The sequence below is a fragment of the Diospyros lotus genome, chromosome 7 (assembly GCF_014633365.1).
Source record: "Diospyros lotus cultivar Yz01 chromosome 7, ASM1463336v1, whole genome shotgun sequence".
Classification (NCBI taxonomy): domain Eukaryota; kingdom Viridiplantae; phylum Streptophyta; class Magnoliopsida; order Ericales; family Ebenaceae; genus Diospyros; species Diospyros lotus.
The window spans coordinates 36091410-36109531 of NC_068344.1; the positions used below are offsets into that span (position 1 = coordinate 36091410).

General features: G+C 36.8%; 2 protein-coding genes across 4 annotated transcripts; both read right to left on the bottom strand.

The window, feature by feature from the left end:
• Positions 1-678: 678 nt before the first annotated feature.
• LOC127806852 (protein NRT1/ PTR FAMILY 1.2-like) lies at positions 679-3821 on the bottom strand. The gene is made up of 5 exons (XM_052344394.1): positions 3457-3821; positions 3063-3280; positions 2304-2857; positions 1687-2104; positions 679-1487 (listed from the first exon to the last, which is right to left on the bottom strand). Exons 1-5 carry the CDS (start codon positions 3545-3547, stop codon positions 1026-1028), a joined length of 1743 nt encoding a protein of 580 aa, XP_052200354.1. The 5' UTR covers positions 3548-3821; the 3' UTR covers positions 679-1025.
• A 4310-nt stretch (positions 3822-8131) lies between these two features.
• Positions 8132-17297, bottom strand: LOC127806851 (putative E3 ubiquitin-protein ligase LIN-1). Of its 3 annotated transcripts, none has more exons than XM_052344392.1 (15): positions 16411-17297; positions 15016-15249; positions 14852-14928; positions 13621-14772; positions 13378-13519; positions 13012-13269; positions 12488-12800; positions 11148-11272; positions 10950-11066; positions 10326-10457; positions 10125-10247; positions 9675-9785; positions 9399-9545; positions 9028-9273; positions 8132-8392 (listed from the first exon to the last, which is right to left on the bottom strand). In XM_052344392.1, exons 1-15 carry the CDS (start codon positions 17260-17262, stop codon positions 8375-8377), a joined length of 4047 nt encoding a protein of 1348 aa, XP_052200352.1. In that variant the 5' UTR covers positions 17263-17297; the 3' UTR covers positions 8132-8374. The 3 variants fall into 3 exon arrangements, with proteins under 3 accessions (XP_052200352.1, XP_052200353.1, XP_052200351.1); XM_052344393.1 differs by having other exon boundaries at positions 12488-12794; positions 13378-13522; XM_052344391.1 differs by having other exon boundaries at positions 13378-13522.
• Positions 17298-18122: the final 825 nt, after the last annotated feature.

Genomic DNA, 18122 nt, shown 5'->3' on the forward strand with positions numbered 1-18122 from the left:
TAAAAGATTTTATCAAATAAAGATGAACTTATGAAGAAATTAAATTATAACAAGAATAAAAGTTTAATGGTTGCTATGAAATAAATTAAAGTACAAGGACAAATTTGGTACAAAGTTTAAAGCTTAAGGCTCAACAATGTTGTTTACGAAAGATAAATCCTAAAATAAAAAAATATATATATGATATCTTTGATTTGATTTTTTTTTAAGAATTCCATTCTAAGTTAAATTTTATTTCTTATGATAAATTCCTTCCAAAATTAAGTTTTATTTTTAGATTAAAGATAAATATTGGTTTTAGAATTTTAGGAATAAAATTCTGGTTGTTTGTTATTTAATATATTATTGGTAATTAAAAAAGGAAAACTGTATAATTAGTAAAAATTAAAAAGAAATGCAAACTTTTATGGGTCCAAACAGCCCCATTCACTAAAAAATGTAATGGTCATCTGCTGCTCAAACTTAGATTGAAGGTTGAAATGAATCTATATCTTAATTTGGTGAAATTGTTAAGTTTCACACAAGAAGAGACTTATCATTATTATTATTGTTATTGTTATCGCTATATTGTCATTGTCAATATCATCATTGTCGGCCAAGAAAGAGAAAAACGAAAGAGAAAAAAATTACAATGATAAATGAGAAATAATATCTAAATATAAAGGTATTTTAGTTAATTTTAAATGTTTAACGATAATTCAAAAAATACAATATAATATTAAACGTAAAGAGTACCTATCATATTTTTCTAAACATCAAGAATAGTTATTGTAATTACTTTAAATTATGGAGTAACACTTGTAATTACCCTAAAACTCAAAAGTAGACTTCGAATTCATTTAGAATTCTTCTCTCGAATTTGGCCTAATCTCAGGCTTTGAGCAACTCTTCTGGTTGTTTATGAGACGCTTAAACCTTCTCAAGGACACTTTTTGTGCGAAGCAAACTGATTGATTCAAGCAAACTCCAATTTCATCCAAATTAATCAGAAAGAAGACCCCTTCTGATCACCACCATCATCATGATCATGCACCTTGCTCGCCTTCTTCACTAATTTTATCATCGACCCAAGACCTTTGATCCTCAGAGCCATAAAGCCAGCAACAGAAGAAAAAGTACAAGAGATTGGCGACGCTCAGAGTGGCCAGAACCCAGTAGTAGTAGTCATAGTGGCCCATGTTGATGTTGCTGGAAACCCAACTGACGGCGCCATTGCGTTTGGAAGCGCGGTGGATGACGGTGAGGATGAGGCTTCCGACTAAGTTTCCGGCGCCCATTCCGAGCGAGAAGAGGGCCACTCCGACGCTGGCCATTTTCTTGGGGAACTGGGAATAGTAGAACTCTATCTGCCCGATGATGTTGAAGGCCTCCGCCAGCCCGCCCACGCAGTACTGCGGCACTAACCACATCGCCGACATGTTCACCACTGCCAACGGCTGCGCCGCCAGGCCGTCGCTGATCGCCCGACCTCTCCGGATCCTCTCCACCTTGTAGCAACAAAATGTACGAAAAAATATACATATTTACCAACCCATCAAACATCATAAACAAATAAATATTGCTACTACAGATTGAAATGACAAAACTAGGCGGGTAAATCTAATCAATTAGGGTACGTAATAACAATTCATTTGATAGATTAATACTAATTAATTTGGATTAATTAGCATCAAGATACGTAAGTACCTCGGCGGACAGTGCCATGGCTATGCAGGAGAAGAAGAGGCCGATGCCCATGCGCTGTTTGAGGCTGAGGCCCCTGGGCCTCTTGGTGTACCCGGAGATCCATGGGACGATGAGGGTGTCGTAGATGGCGACCCAGATGGTGAGAGTGAGGAGGCTGAAGACGGCGAAGGAACCCGGCGGGATCTTGAAGTTCTTGATGAAGCGGCGGTCCATGCTGAGGGCCTGGAGCACCGGGAAGGACTGCTGGCTGATGGTGACGGCGTTCATGATTCCGGTGGACCATATGGGCACCACTCTGATCAATGCTTTCAGCTCTTCTACTTGCTCTACTGTGCAGAGGCTCCATGGATCCATGGCTCTGCCGTTTGGTTTTAGGTCTTTCTCTGGGCTCACGATCATGCAAGCTTTGTTCAAACATCTGATCATCATCAAAGCCAAAGGTTTCCTTAGAGACTTTCATTAGACCCTTCTAATCAAAAGCACAGGCTTCATCCTTGAAGACTTTCATTTGTCTTTCTTTTCATATTCGAAGTACAGAAAGTTATTGTCTCTGATTATTAACCTTGATTTATTTCCTTTCTTAATTAGGAATGTTTAATATTATATTACTACTCTACCTCAGTTTCTCCGACGGCTCTACAAGCTTGGACCCCTTCTCGTGATGATACCTTCCATCGGAAACCTTTTCCTGCAAGGCCTGCCGTCTCTTCTTCACAGCCGCACATGCAGCTTGGGCCAAGCCAGTGACCAGGCTCTTCTTGGCCTTGACCTTAAAGTAAAGTGGAGATCCCAAGAAGAACATAGCCGTGGAGAAGAGCATGAGCCCCACCGGAACGCCGAAACCGACCACCCAGCCGAACTGGTTCTGGATGTAGATGATGACTGTGATCGAGATCATCACCGAGATCCCCACCGAAGCGTAGTACCAGTTGAAGAAGCTCTGCAACACCCTCTCGTTCTTAGGGTTTTCCGGCCTGTCGAACTGGTCGGCGCCGAACGCCAGAGAGCACGGCCTTATGCCGCCGGCTCCGATGGACATGAGCACGAATGCTGAGAAGAGGAAGGCGAGATGGCTGGAATTTGCGACCACGCATTTGTCCAGGAATATGTTGTCGCAGTGCGGAGGCCTTGCTGACTTCAGGATGGCCGTCAGGAACAACACGATCAATCCCTGCAGTTCAGGCCACACCGGTAATCCATATATATACCGTACGTGTGCCAGACACGATAACTAGCACTCACTGAGAGAGAGAGAGAGAGAGTAATCCATATATAGCAGGGTTTCAATTTTGTATCATCATCTTTGATAATTAACATGATATAGTTGAGAGCGAATCGCATTAAAATCAGACGACGTACGGGTTGTGAGTTCTTACAAGCAGAGTGATAATGGTTCCGATCCCGATCACCTTAAACCGACCCAAGTAGGAATCAGAAAAGAAAGCCCCAAAGATTGGGAGGAAACTCGAGACAGCATTCCAGACGAACAAAATATTGATGGATGTTACGGTGCTCAAGTGATACTCATTTCTCAGGTACAAAATCATGTTTGCAAAGAGCCCCACAGCAGCGACCTTCTCCAATGCCTCGTTTGCTGGCTCAAAGTTAATTAATTATTTAGAAAGCAGACCAAAAACTGATCAGAAACGGCAGTTGCATGATCGAAACCGTTACCATTCCAACTTTGAATACTTTGGAAAGGCCGAAAGGTAACCAAACATGGCATGAATATCGGTGTGTGTGTGTGTGTTTGTGTGTGTATGATCTCACCTATGACAAAAGGCATGGTCCTTAGGCCTCCTTTTGTTTTTGGGACCTCTTCTTCTGTTGTCTTCTTCACTGCATCTGAAGAAACCTCCATTATCGCCTAACACAGAGAGAGAGAGAGAGAGAGATGTAAGCTCAATGTTTCAACTTTAATCAAGGCATGAATGTGGGTTTGGTTTGGCCTCTAGGTTGCCAAACAGCTCATTTTATACGGCTTTCCTGATGCATATTTGTTGTGGCTTTTTTCAGTAATTATATCGGCAAAAAGTGTCACTTCTCAGCAGGCCAAGTATATTCCCCGGAAAATATAAAAATCACCATCACCAATACTTGCAAAAAGCTTCAAAACTAGGATCAATATGAGGCTTCAACAACTAGTATACATACACTTGGATCTTTCACTCACCCTGGGAATTTCAGGCTCCCTTTGTCTTATATTCTACTAAATTCTGGTGTTTGTACCCATACCTCAATCAGCATCTTGTATGGCTCAAAAGGTGACTTTATTAGTGTACGTATATGGCTAAAAATGTATATACTAACTATCATAAATCATGTGTATACGTTATGTTTACAAAGAATCTTAAGGAAATATATATGTGGAATAATTAAGCAAAAGCCCAATTTTGCCCTTCTTTTTACAAGGGTGGGCCCACTTAAACTTTCGTTAAAGCAAGGATAAAAGTGGGCTTTGCATTTTTGGTTACAAAGATAATTATAGAGCATTTTATAAGATGAGTGGAGGACAACTAATAGTAATAGAAAAACATATGCTTACATGGAATTTGGCCTTGTATTTTTTTTGTAATTATTTAAAAATATTTATTATTTCAATTATACTATTATATTGATATTTTAAACTTAATTTAATATATCTATACTTTGACCTTTTTATGGTGTGCCAATTTTAACTTTTTATTATTTTAATTATGCTTCCGTATTTATATTTTTAAGTTAATTTAATTCATATACTTTACTTGCAATTAGGGCTTAGAATCGGATTAAGTGTTCATGCATTTTTGTTGTTTTGAGGCAATTTAATCTAGGAATTAAATTGGGACTTAAAAATATAGGTTCAAGAGTGCAATCGAAATAACAAAAAGTTTGATTTATTACATAAAAAAAATCAAAGTATAAAAGTTAAATTGACTTTAAAATATAAATATAAATATATAATATAAATAATAAGAAATTTAAATAACTATATAAAAAAAATATGAAAATATAGTGAAAATAACATAAGTTTCACTGGATAATTTTCTTCAATGATGCCTCTTGAGATTATTGTTCTTGCGCGGTCTCCCGTTACTCGTGTCTTCGATTTCGATAAAAGAGATAAATCACAGGTGGAGAATTTGTTTCATTGCACAAGATAAGGAGTCGAACTCATGATCTACTGATACAAATCTCAATTTATTATGACCCAACAATTTAAGCTATATCCTGAAAACATAGTTAGAGTTTGTCAATATGATGCCACTTTATATAAGTATCGGACTTGCAGTATTAGGTATCATGTATCATGACATATTGCAGCAACATCAAATTGAAAATTGTTATTCTCCCACGACTTTATGCATGCAATTTCTGAACAAAAGGGTAATTAATCACATTATTAAGTGCATACCATTAGAGGATTTGATTTGATTTTTTTTTTATTCTAAAGTGACAATCGCATATAACAGTTGTATCATTATTGCACAATCGCTATTATTATTATTATTATTATTATTATTATTATTATTATTATTATATATAAAAAAAAAGAGAACATCAATTTGGCTTGGCTTTTCTTTAATTAGTTGTTCCATTAGATTGAAGAAAGAAAGGATAAGAAAAAGAAAAAGGAAAGTCAGTACTACCGGCAAAAATGGAGTTTAGCGATGGAAAAATATTGAAAATTCATTGGTGATGGCGTTTAGCGACGGGCAAAGTTGCGTTGCCGATGTCACCTGCCTAATTAATTAAGATCCCAAAAGCATTAATTAATTTTATTGTACTTTATCACTAAAATATATATCATGTACGTGCTGCATCTTTCAGTTTGTCTTTTGCTTTCAGCTTTAAGTTTCTCTCAATTTTTTTTAAAGCGTGAAAGCTTAATTCATCACCTCTCTTAAAGCTAACAAAATTTTACATATATATCATATGAAAACCGCTGTAAACCACCAAAAAAAAAAAAAATGGTCAAAAACAGCTTACGTACCTTGCCATGGGAGTTCTCCAATAATGATTGTCAGATCATCAGTCCAGACATTGAATCGCCAGAAATCTGGCTGGCAGTTGGCTGGAGAAGGAGAGAAAATGAAAAGTGAATGAAGGTTGGCTAGGCGATCGAAGAGGCTTGGGGAGGTGCTTCAGATCAGAGTTCCCCAGCTTTTTATTTTACGTCCAGCAGCAGCAGCAGCTCGTTAGATAAGGTCAACCCAACCCAATGTCCCACGTACGTACGTACGTCCTGGCATTAATTTGGTCGTTTTGCGTTACCGCTTCCTCCTCTCGGGTTATCATTCAATTATTACTACTTCATGTGCATTTGTGGTATTTATTTTGTCACTTCATGTCATGGCTCTCTCTCTCTCTCTTTGTGATGAGAGATATTTCATGCTTGTCAAGTTTCATTTGGTTGGTTGCTAGAGAGACATGCAAACTCATCATATCCCATTCGATTCCTAGAGATGCGACAAAATTTTACGTGATCTCCAATGGTTGCTAGTTTTGTGGGCAAAGTTCCGTTGCCGATGTCACCTAATCAAAGTTCCCAGGGAGCAAGCCAAAGATGGGAAAATATCAATTTATGCCTTCTAATTATTTTTCTTGTAACATGGCTTGTTCTATTCTATTTTAAGATTATCGTTCTTGTATATATGGTCTCTCGTCGCTCGTATCCTTGATTTTAGCGGAAGAGATAAATCGCAAGTGGATGCTTTCACTCACTGTGCAAGACAAAGAATTGAATCCACGACTTATTAATGTGAATTTCAGCTTATCATGATCCAACCACTTAATCTATGCCCTTGGAACAATAACTTCTTCTATTTTGCACAGTAATAATGTTTGCCCCTTTATTACTTCAATTAAACAATTATACATGCCCAAAAATAAATTGTAATTTTGGGTATGTGTTCTTGACCACCTAGCAATTTTAACTTGTTTTGAGTTGTTAGTTATTCTTATTCTAATGTTATATTTTCTTTCTAATTATAAAAAAATCATAAGCTAAGTGATTAGTACACGTCACATTCTAAGATAATTTATTTTTAGTGGATGAGACACAACAATTATTTTTAATATTCTCTATTTTCATTTTAACGAATTTGGTCTGTTGGCTGCCTCAGACAACATAACTGTTGTCCAATCCCCCCAATTTCACCCACCACCCCCTCTTTTTTGTTGCCCTAATGTGGCAGTACAACATCAATATCGAACAACATAATTAGATGAAACATGTTATTCTATATTTCTTATATAGTTTTCAATGATCAAAATTAGAAGAAGTTAATCATGCTAGATTGAGTAGTATTATAATATAACATTCTTGATACATACCTACATATATATATATATATAGTATATAATATCATGGGTATCCATGAGATGATAACAAAGCAAGGTGTTCTTTTATTATTTTTTCATATTAACTTGGTATCTTTTGGTATGAATTTTGCGTGGCAATAAGACATAAAACCATTTCTTTCAAGCAACATATATTAACTTGAAATTGAGAGATGGATAATGATATGTTGTTGGTTTTGAAATACAGTGAGTTATTTTAAGTTTAGATTGAATCGCATTCTAACTTATGATCTCAATAGCATTAACACCTATATATATATATATATAATTTACAACTTTTTTCTTCAAAATCTTGTTTTAGGGTCTTCACAAGCATGAAGTGAGTTGTCTAATTAAATTCCTTCTTTTCATTTTCTCACCTTCTGAAATTCTAGGTGTCACAAGGGTTTATGGCAGGGGTGTGCAGAAAGAATTTAAATTGTCCAAATCGAATTGACCTAAATTGTCAAATTGCAGTTTTTGATTTAGGTAGTCGGTGGTGGTTTGGACTTTAAGAAAAATCAAGAGCGGTTGATTTCGATTTTATAGTTCGACAAACTCAGTATGTAAAATTGACTGCCCACTCTTTAATTGAATTTCAAAAAATCTCTCTGTAACCAGTATAGTCCAACACCATATTTAACAAAAAAAGAAAAAAACATGGATAACGTTTTAATTTGGATCTCTGAAATGAAGTGTGTTGGACGCATTGACATATTTTTTTTAATTTTGAACTTTGTTTTTTGTGGTCTTTAGTATTTCATGAGGTTACTTTAATCTTGTTAGGTGTGCACTAATTCTTGAATTTTAGTAACTATGTTTCTGATATTCCTCAAATCGTCTAAATCGCTAAGTTATGATTTGGGTGATTTGAAATACATAATAATTTGGTTATAATTTAAGAAGTAGTCAAATTGCTATTAATGGTTTAGTTTGAAAAACGATTTTTAAACCATCTAAATCAACCATTGTACATCCTTAATCTCTGCTCTTTATAATTTAGTAAACTTAATTAGATTAAATAAAGGAAAATAAATAAGAACATGGAGGAAGAGGAGAATTTTGGTGGAACCTCCTCATTGACAAGAAAGAATGTAATTTTCCTTAATTAACACGGAACATGGGATGGAAGATAGATCATGGAAGATAGATCCAAGATCTTTCTTTTTATTGCATATAGAACATCTGTACAATGACACAAAGAGGCATATTAGTTTGACAAGAAGGATAATTTTGTCACACTTTGGACTATACACTGCTTTAGAATGCCCCTTCAATTGAGAAGCTTATTTAAAACCTAAAGAATATGAATCAATGGTTTAAAAGCTGGCAAATATGCTTTTTGAAATGTAATTGTCATCCTCATTCAGCTCAGCCCCCATGCCTGGACACAAAGAACAATGCTTGTTTTGTTAGTTCTACCAAGAGAAATTTAATAAGGGCAATGCTAATCATTGGGTTTAGAGCAATGGTTAAATTATAACAAGTCTATATTATTTTTAAATAAAGTGCATTTATTATATATTATTTTTAGTTTTTATATAATTTTATTAGTTGATAATAAATTATCATGTTTTAAATATTTAGTTAACTAATAAGATTATTTAGAAACCGAAAACAAGGTGCAAAAAATGCATTTGACCTAAAAACAAAGTATAGTTATTGAGGCTTTGGGCAATGGTTAGCATTACCCATTTAATTATCATTGTTAACACTTTTTTTATATGATAATATGAACTGATATATAGAATGAAACAAAATATTGATTGTCACAACTCAATTTCCATATCATCAGTAATTTATTCAAAAGGGTCTTGAGTATGTTATTTAATCCCGTGAACCTAATCACTTCTTGCTATCATGCTAATGCGATGACTTGTGACGTTGCAAGTAGTCAAGCTAATTTAAGACCACTATCAAGTGAGGGCGGGTTAGAAAAGTATTTTAAGATTATTTGGGTCAGATTGAAATACGGTTAAGGCAATACTAAATGCTTTTTGAAATGAGATGGATATTTACCTGAATTCTACCATCAGATTTTCCAATGATGAGAACATCTTCATCAGCATCAAGAGCCATGCAAAGAATTTTAGCATTTGAACCTGTTTGTATTGTTTCAACTCTATTATACTTCTTTCTGCACCAAACTTCAACAGCCCCACCCTTGCAGCCCAAATATATCAGGTCAGAGCTTACAGCCATGGCCCTCACCTCCAATGTTGATGGTAATGATCCAACCATGCTGTAATTTGAAGCTCTCCATATCTTTGCCACATAAAGAAGCCAAATTTTATTCATCATCCAAGCAAGAAACTGATCAACAGATCACTTTGATGTTTTATAAGCAAATTCTACTCTGCATTTTCTGTTCCATTATAAGCAATACATACCTTCACTGCTGCCCCATCTAAGGGAGAGCTAGCTGCATATATTAGCCCATCGTGAACATGCAATGCGTGGATGGGGTTGGCCTTCCCGAGTAACTTCCTGGAGCCGGATTGAATTGTACCAAGTGTTCCAGTTGCTAAATCAACTTCCTGAAATACCAAGGAAGTTGAATGGAAGAAAGAACAGCAGTGAGAAAAGAGAAGAAAAGAAGGAAAGTAAATGTTGGAGATAATGAACCAAGATATATATACATATACAAGGAAGCTCTGCTCTGTTACCTGAATACTATTATCCTGGCACCCACAGTATAATTTCCCATGAAAAAGGGCCAGGCACTTTGTGTATTTATTTGGATTTAACAACTTCGATCCCCCACCCCATGAGTGCATCTGATAAGAGAACCAAATGAAAAAAATTCAGTTGGAAAATACACCTTAGCTCAAGGATCTATGTTTGTTGAATTTTTTGAAGACCATGTGCAAGTTTGGAACAGTGTAGAGCATTAGCACTTCACTACTTCAAGAAGCTCATAAGAAGAATAAATTTCAGAGGTTTCTTGGGTATAATCAGGATTTAGTCAACATTTGAGGATTGAGAAGGTCAGAAGCTAGTAAAGTTGCCTTAAATTTATGAAAATGATGCCATTACATCCTTGTACTTTTATTAATAGGCTTATAAATAGAAATAAAATGTTTGTTAGCAAATGGATGGATGCCGGTAAACCATACCTTAATGCCAGCCCCTTGTGGAATGAAGCAGGAAATGCTATTGGAAACTACTAGACTGTTAATGGGATCCTTCATATCATGAACTTGTGTGCAATTCATTACTTCACTGCTGATGGACCAAACCTAGTAACAGCAGATAGGAAACAACATTAGATCTTGTGAACAAAAGCAATCTGAGATACAGAGAAGATTGCAGTTTACCCTCACAGTCCTATCAAGTGAACCGCTGTAAAGTTTATCTCCAGAGTGCAGAATTGCCAAGCTAGTAACCGCTTTGGTATGCTCTCGTGTTTCTTGGGCAAGATGCAGAATGCTACCTCTGCCAGTCCACACCTGTAGTATTTAGGAAAAGTTGCTATCAGATCAAATCACCGGCTTGCTATTTATTTCACTTCATGCAAATTTTCCTAATTAATCAGAATAATAGAAATCATCCTACATAAAAAAGAGGCACATGTAGGTCAAAATACACCTTATTTGTTAATATATATCAGCAGAAGGTTACATATATTTGTCGAGACAACTATGCCAGAAGTGCAGCTCAGCTATTAGCAGATGCAAAAACATTGCTGCCTGAATAGTCTGTCTTCCAGAAGAAATTCATTTCATATATACACATTCTCTTTTTTTCATTCACATTATATATTGATGTACTCTAATTCAGTGCCTTTAACCTGAAGGATATAAAATAGTTTCTCTTTATGGTGGGAAGTAATGTTATCCAATCTGTCCAGGATTCTAGGATGATGGATACAAGCACAGTACAGAAAAGCTGAAAATGTGGATGGTCGGATCCTTGAAATGCCAGCAGGCTAGCTCATTTACCTTTATGGTTCCATCTGAATGACCAGAAAATATCTTATCTTTGAAGCAAAATATTGACAACACTTCTCCATTTGAACTGCAATCTTCTTGAACTAATTCTTTATGATTCCACAGGTCCTGCTTTCAAAGAAGAACAGAGGATTCACTCAAAATAATTTCTTCAATTTTGAAATAGGATATGAGGAAGAAGAAACTTACAGCACTGGAGTCATGCCCCTCTGAGAAAACTTTCAGCATATCAAATGCCAGGGTGGATGATTTCCTGAGCTCTCTCAGACCTTTTAGGATATCCTTAATGTAAGGAGTTACATCACGCATCCCATCTGGAAGTTATATAAATTGTGAGAACTGTGTTGTTTTTGCTGAAATAGAAATTCCAAATAAAAAATGTTCGAGATGTAATATCTCCACAAACTCAGATAAACCCTATCACAAAAAATATATATATACATACATTAGGAAGATGTAACCTTGATAGTCTAAAACAATGATTACCATGGCCTAGAGGTGTCAAAAGGGCCGCCCGGCCCGTTACTGTTCAAACGGGCTGGGCCAAAGAAATTAGGCCCACTGCCCAGCCTGGGGCCCGTTGGGCCCTTATGGGCCAGTAAGGCCCTTACTCATTTTTTTTTTTAATTTTTTTATTTTTTAGTAATTATTGATATTGGATACTAAAAAATTTAATTTCACAATATATATAAATAATAACCATCATATTTAAAATTTTTAAGTTAAATTTTTTATATATTTAAATTATAAATAAACATTATCCTTTTTATATGTACATTATTTTTCATATCAATTCACAAAAAAAATTATAAGGCATATAGAATTTTGAAATATAAAATAATAAAATAATATTTAAAACTTAAGAATTAAGATAGAAAATATTTTAAAAATAAAAAAATTAATTTTTATATATGTATTATTTTGATATTTATATATGTATATATTATATGTATTATTTTTAAAAAAATTATTTAAAAAAAGAAGAAAAAAAAAGGCTGGGCCCACTGGGCCCGGCCCGCTAGGCCTTGTGGGCTAAGGGCCCGGCCCGGCCCTCTAGCCCACGGGCTGGCCTGGCCCGGCCCCGCCTGGCCCCTTTGTAGGGGGGCCGTGGGCCGGGCCCTATCCATGGCAAAAGGGCCTGGGCCCGGCCCGGCCCTTTTAAAAAGCCCGTGGGCCGACTCGGGCCGGACCGGGCCAGCCCTTTTTACACCTATACCATGGCCTCTTATCTTTTCTGCTTTTTTCCTTTCTACAAATGAACCTTCCAAAGTTTCTTCTCAGAATTTTAGGTGATAACTAACATTTTTGAATAACTATTTCCTCTAACGACTCTATTAAGCTGTTGCTTGGCATGACAACCAAAAAATATGGTCAAAATTCATATCATTCCCAATGCACCCCACTGAAAGGAAGGACAGAAAAGTTCTAATAAAGTGCCCCTCATTCTTCTAGATGAACATATTCAAGCATCTCATGATTCTCAGACTATAATTTTGAAGGAATTTTTAACTTCATAAATTGATACTTACCAGCATCAGAGATGAAGCTGTTCAGAGCAAGCATGGAAAGAACTCTATCTTCAGTATCCTTTGCAGACTTGAATATTGAAACAAAGCGCTTCAACAAGCAGACACGAGCAGCTCCTCGTATACCAGTGTCTGGAAGAACATTGAGCATGTGTACAAGCCACGTGGCTGACACAAAGCATGCTGAACATAACTCTTCATATCTACTCTTTAAGCCTTCTGCTAAAGCCTCAAACAGTAAACCAAATTCATGGCTAACAAGAACGTACGCCATTTTTCTTTCCCAATCCTCAGCAGCTTTCTCTTCCTCCTGTAACTGGAACTTGAAGGTGTAACTATACAGAAGATAATAAGATGACAAACTTTCCCATCTTAAATTGGGAAACATAAACAATAAGGTTACAACTGCAATGAATAAGGGAACGAGGGGGAAAATAAATGAGGAAATCTAAGTAATAACTTTGATATCTAAAAAAATCCAGAGATTTCAAGAAGTAAACAAATGCAAAGATGTAGTTGAGACAAACCAAATTTTCTTGAACCTCTCCAGATGTGATGCTAAGCTGCTCCTTTTTCATTAGAGCTTTATATCTTTTGTCTAGTCCTGCCCGTTTAAGAAGATAAGCCCGGGCAAGGGATTTTCCAGAAGAAGAGAACCTCCCCTGAAGGGCCAAAATGGTCTCAGAAGCTGTTATTTGAACAGCAGGGAAGTCTGAATTTCTTAGACATGCAATAAGAGTATCTATTGCCTCTTCTCGGTATATGCTCATCTTTCTTGGCTCTGCCTACAAAATAAAAGGGTACTGATCAAATTACTGCTAAATACACGGTTGTGTGTGTGTGTGTGTGTGTGTGTGAGAGAGAGAGAGAGAGAGAGAGAGGAAATTTCATACCAGAAGGTCAAGCTGGAGAAGGAGACCAGCTACAATAGGAGATTGATCTTGCAGGGCTGTCTGTAGATATACCAGGAGAGTGTGCATTGTACTAGAAGTACCCTCATCCTTTATAATATGGAGGACTTGCTCATTAAATGTCCTACTGGAGAATGCCACAATAGGAGATTCATAATCCTTTAATTCTGTAAAATTGATAGCAGTACAAATAAGAACAGAAGGAAATGCTGGAGATTGAAGTACCTTTTCAGCTTAACTAATTCAGAGAGGAAGTGAACTATCTCAAACCACTCTCCATCCTTAGCCCCCATCAAACTCTCCAAAAGAGGGGCCAATTCAGCCTTTTCAGCAATGATGTTCCTACACTTGCCTTCCAACTGCATGGATCTTCGCAAGATCCCAACAGCTGCTATCCTTTCCTCTGCCAAATCAGCTTGCATGCTGGTGACAATAACTTCAATTGCTTTTTCTGAAATCATCCTCGTAACGATTTCAAATATGCTAGTCTCCTCAGAACTTCCGATTATTTGCCCCATCAAGATCAATGCTGCTGTCTTTGGTTTCATACACATTTTAAACATTTCATCCTGTCTTTTTTTAGTAACTGTTAAAAGTGTATCAACAATATCCATCTCAATCAGGCTCAATGCAGAGGGTCTTAAAAGGTAAATCAACACCACAGCTTCCAGCAATCCCTTCTTGAAGAGAGCAACAATACACTCCACATCAGAATCAACTCTGGTTAGCGTCTGGATCACAGCACTGTCTCTTGATCCCAGCTCAGACAGGAGAAAAACTGTTGCAGTCAACACTCTGGGATCAACAGAGTTGAAAAGGATCTCCACAAACCCGTTAACAACTGCAGGTTTTGAGAGCATAGTTTGCATCTCAAGTTCCACATTGGCTCTCCAGAACTTTTCAATTTGGATGACTGCCACTTCAGACTCCTCTAAAATTTCTGACATACAAAGGTTAGTAATTGCTAGTCGCAGCTCACTAATATTGCCATCAAAGATAGCTTGACCAATAACACTGTTTGGAGAAGTTGACCGCACCATTGAGTTGAAAACTGGATCACTTTCTGGAAATGAGTTCTCAGATTGGCTGGGACTTGAACTAGGGTTCTGTTCTCGCCAATTTGCTATGAGCCGTTTAAGTACATAATTTGTTTTAGGCAGTTGAGTACTCTGCAGCTTTTGGCGTGTAATTGGACATGTGCAGTTTCCCCTCCCTAGCCATTCTTGGATTGCTTTACGTTCGTAAGTCTGACCTGTCTCAAGAGTCACTGGATCATTAAATATGTGAGTAGTTATAGGACAGACAAAGTCCTTAGGTGGTGTGTGTTTCCCTCCACCAGGTGGGTTATCAATCTCGGCCATGAGAAGATCTGGAGAACTGATGAACATAAAAAATCCAGGTATTAGATAGAGCAGGAGATAGATTACTGTTATTGAATTTGGATCATCTATCTTACCTTGTTTCCGCAGAAATAGTCTGCTTTTGCCTTTGGGCCTGGCTAAAGTCAAACAACGCCAGCGTTTTGTTCTTTACCTATAAGCCACACGCGAAATTTACTTAACCATGTGCTCGGGTTTTCCAGTCCATAGAAGTTATCTGTTCCTAGTAAGTATCTATTACCTCTATTTCAGCTTCAGAATCTGATGAAGACAGATCACTCATATTGTCAGCCGAAGAAGGGTCGAGTTCAGAATCAAAATCATTTCTTTGTGATGTTTTCGATTTCCCCAACGATCTTTGGCTTATAAGGACTTTTGGAGAGACTCTTTCAGGACAAAAGGATGGAAACTTGGACAAGCTTTTGCCACTTCTACTCTGTAATTCAACTGACTTTTCTCCTTCACCCCACATTGGCTGCAGGAAATTGAAAGAAAAACAACATTTCATGTCACACAAGATTAAGCCTGAAATTTTCAAACCGAATAAGTTGGTTGAGTCTGGAAGCCGCAGTTTCTAGCATACACAAGACATGTTAGATAAGCCAACCAGTACAATGTTGGATTTGAGAGGATGAAAGAGAGAATTCAAAAAGAAAAATATCAAGGATAAGAAAAACCAAATAGAAGATTAAGTAATTAACCTGCCAGCAAGAAGGAATTTTATTTAATTGAGTGAAATCTGTAAATACAGTAGTATCTTGGTTTACAGAAGGATAGATGATTAAACAATTATAAGGAATGTTTAAAGTTGCTTCACTTTCTTTATCTGTAAAATACTTAGGAAATAAAAAAAAGGAAATGTGTTTTATAAACAAGAAACTAAGGATTAATAAAATTTATATATTTTGATGATTGTGCTTGCTGCAGCAATGAGGACAAATTCAAATCCATTGTTTTCCTCTTCTTTATTTTTTTTGGTCATCAAGTGGACCACTTGCATATGTTTCCCAACAACTGCATGGACCCAATATATTGCAGTTTATGTGACATTTGTCTCAGCTACCTTTTCTGTGCAATCATAATACCCTATACCAATTAATATTTGTCTGTAGGCCCAATGAAGACTTGCACCTATGGAATAGTCCAAAAGAATTGCAATTATGTCGAACTCATAGTCTTCATTGCCAATAGACTAACAATGTGAGTGACATTCTCAAATATTTTTTTATGCTTGACAGAGTCAAATGAGAATTTCTCAATGAGCTAGGCACATGCAAACAATGTAAAGTTCCCATTTTCTTAAAGAAAACACGGTTTCTACGTACCCTTATAGTCTAAAGAAAAATGAGGAAGAAACTCACATAATGAGGACAAAGAACATTTCCACCTAACATTAATTTAAAAATCAACATTAACAAACCTCATCATCAGTTAAAGAAGAAACCCATAATGTCATTTCAGAAAATCCCATCTTTTTCGTTTAAAATTTCCAATTATGCTAGTAGTAATGACCACAAATCACTAATGGTGATCCACCATAATATTTGCAAAAATTTGAAATTACAAACTGGGTCACTGAGAGAGGCTTTGTAATGTAGAAACATAAAATTTGAAAATAAAGAGACAAAAGCATTACATTATACCGTCCGTTTTCAAATCCCGGTTCTCCGGATTTGATCTTCTCATCTTGGCTATTTTCAAATTTATCAACCCTTTCAATTTTTTCCAATATGACAGGTGGCAGGCAGATCACACACTTTCCATCTGTGTTTGCCAAAACCTCTTGGAAGTACTCAGCAAAAACTCTGCAATTCGCATCAAGGACCTCTTCATACGCTCTCTCCAACTCGGTTAACTCTGAAGCCTGATCGCCACTCATCTGTGACAACAACCGTGTGCTCGAGATAACCACCGAGTCATCACAAATAGACCTATCATCAAAATCATAGCCAGTATTTGGTGACAAAATTTTTGACCTATGGTCATTGAACCACTGAAGAACAGGAAGAAGATGTATCAGAAACAATTCTTCAAACACCGAGGGTGCAATTTCTGATCGTGCCAAAAGAGGGTCAATGCAGAACAAGTCAAGGAGGCTAATTGCAGCATCAACAGGGCAGTGGCAGAGAGAGTAAATCAACGAGAGGAGGAACGAAGAAAAAGGGTTTTCGGGGAAAGACACGAGAAGCTTTTCTGCGAGGCGAAGGGAGGAGGATTGGACGGACGGGTTAGAGATGGACATTGCATTTTCGACAGTTTCAGCTGCGAGCTTGAGGGGTTTGAGAATGATTTGATCAGAGGAAGGGAGTTTGCTGCAGAAGGCGGAGAAGAGGCGGCGGCGGAGGTCGGGTTGGGAGAGAATTTCAGAGATGCGGGCGGTGGCATGGTGGATGATATGGGCGGAGGTGGCGGCGGTGGACATGGTGGCGCTCGCCGCTCGGTCCAGAATGGCAAGCGATGGGTCACGAAGAGATGATAATAACGGCATTACCCGTTCCCCTTCTGCTGGCGCCAAACGTACCGGGCGGCCTTGTCAAATGACAGATTTAGCCCCCCTTTAGTATTTCAATATATTTTTGTCCTTTCATGATATTAATTTACATGTAAAATTCCATTCATTATTTATGATATTTTCTCGTCTCTCTATTTGTGAAGTGGGTGTCTACTAAAACGTCCATATACTTAAAGATAAAAGGAGTCATAATATTGTAATACACAACTTTTAATTGGTATTTTTTATACTAAAATTGTATAAGAAAAATACATTAATTATATAATATTTGCATATTGCATGTTCTTCCTCTATTATACATTAATGAGAGTAAGATTTAATACGTGAATTTAATAAAAACATTATCAAATGTTGTCTTGCCGAGGGTATTTGAGTAATTTAAAGTTGGACGAGCATGGCTTAATTTCCCCGCCTTTCTCAATCAACAAGGGCGGGCTATAAATGTAATTTAGGGATTTGAAACTCAGTGGTGTGGAAGACAGGTAAACCGGGCCTCATTGCCGCCCAGAGCCGGCTGGATCCTTCATTCAGAAATTTCTACAAACACCTTGCTTGCTTCCAAAAGGCTGTGAGTTACAGCTTTGTGAACCTTCTCAGCTTCTTCCTTTTGTCAATTGGACGTTGCAGCCTCTTAATTAGTCATCCTTGATTTCCACCAAAATTAGCATTCATATTTGTTTTCTAACTTGGGTTTTCACGTACATTGATTAATCTTGTTTGTGACGGTTTATATATATATATATATATATTATTTCTTTAAAGATTATAATGATTATTTCTTTTGGCATATTGAGATAATTAATGTGTCAAATAATGAAACACAATGTTTTTGCTGC